The sequence below is a fragment of the Myotis davidii genome, unplaced genomic scaffold, assembly GCF_000327345.1.
Source record: "Myotis davidii unplaced genomic scaffold, ASM32734v1 scaffold944, whole genome shotgun sequence".
NCBI lineage: Eukaryota > Metazoa > Chordata > Mammalia > Chiroptera > Vespertilionidae > Myotis > Myotis davidii.
This window is the reverse complement of record NW_006296283.1, coordinates 971362-975042: the sequence shown is the minus strand read 5'-3', so window position 1 is coordinate 975042 and position 3681 is coordinate 971362. Positions and strand designations below refer to the sequence as shown.

The 3681-nt window shown below is 45.3% G+C and overlaps 1 protein-coding gene across 1 annotated transcript in view; it reads right to left on the bottom strand.

Annotated features, from left to right (window-relative positions):
• Window positions 1-2313, bottom strand: part of NINJ2 (ninjurin 2) — an 84664-nt gene extending 82351 nt beyond the window's left edge. The window contains exon 1 of the mRNA XM_006771304.2: window positions 2075-2313. Coding sequence (XP_006771367.2) covers window positions 2075-2302 — 228 coding nt within the window. The 5' untranslated portion in view covers window positions 2303-2313. The remainder of the gene's footprint in view (window positions 1-2074) is intronic.
• Between the last annotated feature and the right edge of the window lie 1368 nt (window positions 2314-3681).

Genomic DNA, 3681 nt, shown 5'->3' with positions numbered 1-3681 from the left:
ATCACCGACAAACCAGTATTATATGAAATGCTGAAGGGTTTTCTTTAAGAAGAGTAAGAAGAAGAAAAAGGTAAAGATAAAAATTATGAACAATAAAGTAACAACAAATACATATCTATCAACAAGTGAATCTAAAAATCAAGTGAATAAAAAATCTGATGAACAGAGTAAACTGGTGAATATAATAGAATCAGGGGCATAGAAAGGGAGTGGACTGAGAATTCTCAGAGGAAGAGGGTGTGGGGGGTGCAGGAAGAGACTGGACAAAAATTGTGCACCTATGGATGAGGACAGTGGGTGGGGAGTGAGGGAGGAGGGTGGGGTGGGACCTGGGTGGAGGGGAGTTATGGGGGGAAAAAAGAGGAACAAATGTAATAATCTGAACAATAAAGATTTAATTAATAAAAAAAAGAGTATATTGGGAGAGAATAACTCTAATGAATAAGAGAAAGGTACCCCAACACTTTAGTTATCTGCCAGAGATAGAGACATTTATCAAGGTCTGGCCAGTAATTTCCTTGTCCTTAGCCCTGCCTTCCTCTTTCTTTCTGAACCTTTCAAATGCAGAGCCTTTACCCTGAAACTCAGGATTGTTTAGTCCATCAGCACATAAAAAACTTGTTCTTCAGAAACTGAAAATAAGCAATACTGTTTCCTTATCTGCTATGAATCCAATGGAAGCAAGAACTTGATGAAATATCAGAAGGCCTGGGTTGGAGTCCTGACTCTGTCATGTTCTGGTTGAGTGACCTTATGCCTATTAGTGATCTAACTCATGGCTTCTTTACCTCATTCATTTAACAAATGTTTCCTGAGCAGTCACTGTGTACCAAGCACTAGCCTTCGGCACTAGTAATATAGCAATGAATAAAATAGATCCTGCTCTAACGGAGTTTATGTTCTAGTGAGATTATAATAAGTAATCAATCAATAAACAGTGTAACTTCAAGAAGTAAGCAGTACTCAGGGAGAAATAAAGCAAATAATAAAGTCAAATTAGAAGGAGGATTCCTATGAAGAGGGTGGGGAGAGGGCCTCCTTGAGGCAGTAACATTTGAACCAAGACCTGAATGTACTAGGAGGCAACCAAAGAAAAGAGAATTCCAGGCAGCAAGCCCTGAGGTGGGTCCACGTTTAGGGCTGGATAACAATCAAGGAAAATGGCCCTGGTATGTGGTTGTACTAGATCAATGGTTTTGACACAGCACTCCAAGTAATGCTAGAACTTCCCTGGTTGTGTTTCAGGGGAGGGAGGTGGGGGGTCAGGGGCAGAGGCTCTTACCAGGCTCCCACACTCTGCAGAACACACAGCAGCTCCTCCTGAAGCATATACTGGGGTGCTGCTTAAGATTTTGCTTGAAGAACATATTCTGTGACCAAAACTTCATGATCTCAATAGTCCCTCCCTACTTTAATTGTTAGACACTATGAGAATTTATCACACAACCACTGTGATCCCTATAGAAGGTGAACTGAACCTCTGACACCCTGCAAGCCTGTCCCAGGTAGGGAGGGCTGCATGTCTCTGCCTTGTCCTAGTGGACTATGCTGATGTTCTTTCCTTGCACTGTCCGGTTGAGACTCTGTCCTACACAGCAGAGCTTTGTGGAGAGAGCCAAGGAATGGCTCCGGTTTTTTCCAACCTATAAAATGCAAAGTTGGCCAGCTGCCTTTCTTCCTAACCCCAAAACTCATATCTTTCCTCATCTCCAGAGAACTGTCCGGCAGCTCTCAAATAACTCTCTGCTGTCCTGGGATTTTGGGAAAAGCGACGCGCAGAATGTGAAATCACTTTCTGGTAACACGAATCTAATTAGCTCTTTGACTGACAAAGGGAAGCAGAGGCCAAGAGGGATTTTAACAATCTGTTTCTCACATATTTAAAAACAAGTGAAGAACCCGGCAGAGAAATGGAGAGAAAGAGGAAATACGGATATAGAACACTTGGAAAAGGGGTAAGAAAGAGAAGGGGGGCGGGGAGTAGACTATCAAATGACCAATATATGAATCCTTTCTTCCCCCAACTTCACCCCAGCTCCCAGCTCCAGTCTCCTCTCTCTCAGAGAGAACTTACTTGAAGGTCGGTGATTTCTCTTTCTGATTCCATCTTGCTTCCCTCAATTGCCTTCGCATGTACCGAGTGCCCTAACAGACTGCGTGGGCGACTCCAGGCTTTGCTGTCTGAGTCTCTCCTGCTTCCTTTGGGTGGGAGAGAGCACACAGCGGGCAGGACAGACGTGCTATTCATCCATCTGATGTGGGATGCCTGTGTTAGCCTCAGCCCTGGGAGAAGTGTACACATGCATACACGTGAGAGGGAGCGAGAGGGGGAGGGGGAGAGAGAGAGAGCGAGCGCACCCGTACTCTAATGGTGGTGTGCGACACATTGATAGGTGGCCTTTTGAATTGGAGTGGCAGCATCATTTTCTCCAGTGGCTCCAATATCCCTCCAGTCCCAGGGGAGCCATCTGAGGTCACCCAGCCTGCTTTTAGTCAGGAACTTGAAAAACAGCCCGAGGATACTGTCTGACTTCACAATGGTGGAGCTGAGTAGGGTTCCTGAGTAGGGATGACCTCCAGCATTTACCCAAGACTCAGGCTTAGGCACTTCCCCTGTTATTTCCTATGTTCCCTCTATCTTTAAAATATTTTTTAAATTATAGTTTACCCAATGGGCCCAAAGCATAAGGCTTATTCTACAAAGTAAATAAACAACACGTTGTTATTGACAGGTTGGCTGATGCGCTCTCATTTTCTCCCTTGATGAGGGAAAAAGAGAGCAGGAAAAGTAATGCCTTCAAATTCTGTTCATGCAAATAGTTGCGTTTTCCCGGCTTTTAAAGTAAATCTACCAGGAGTGAATCCTTTTGAGGGGAAGGTTTTTCTTTCTGGTGTTTATCTCAGAGCCTCAAACTCCTGTGGCTTGTTCCTGAAAGCTGGTTTTACACTGACGCTTGTGTCTGGTGGGGGTGGGTATGCCCCTGAGTGCATGAGGGGGTGGTGGTAAAGGGGAGGGGAGTAATCCAATTCAGAGTTTAAAGGGGGGGGATGTAGGGGGAGAGAAGCAAAGTCACAAATTTACTCTCACCACATCCAAATGTTCTATTAGATGATATAATGTCTTCATAAGTCCCTACACTGCCAGACAAGTAGTGAGAGGAGGATGAGCTATATTTCAGCGTAGACTAATTTAAGTTACAAACAGTTCAATTTCGATAGAATGGTCAGTCTTTGAGATTTCCACCCATCTCCCCAAAGATGGCATTTAGAAGAAGGGTGTGGTTTATGTGTGCTTGGTGATGGAGAGGCGATAGCTCTTGGATGTTCCCTGTGGCCTATCTCTGCGAGTTTCTGCTATGGAGCTGCTGGGCTGCCCCCTGAATTGATGAGTGCTAAGGAGAGACGCAGCCTGCTCCTGGGCCTCCTGCTGGCCTTGGTGGCTGATGTCTGTGGCCAGGATAACTCATGGTACATTCTCTGTCTGCTCTTAAGGATCCAGGGAGGCTCCCTTGTTGACTCTGCCCTATCTTGGCTCCCATGGTGATGTGGACCATCCTGAGATCTGCTGTGATTTGTATGTGCTCCATCCCAGTGGTACCAACTCAGTGGTCCACGCCCCCAAAGATAATTCCCTCTGAAAATCTCCTACCAGACCTTCGGTTAATGCTCCTATTTCCCTTC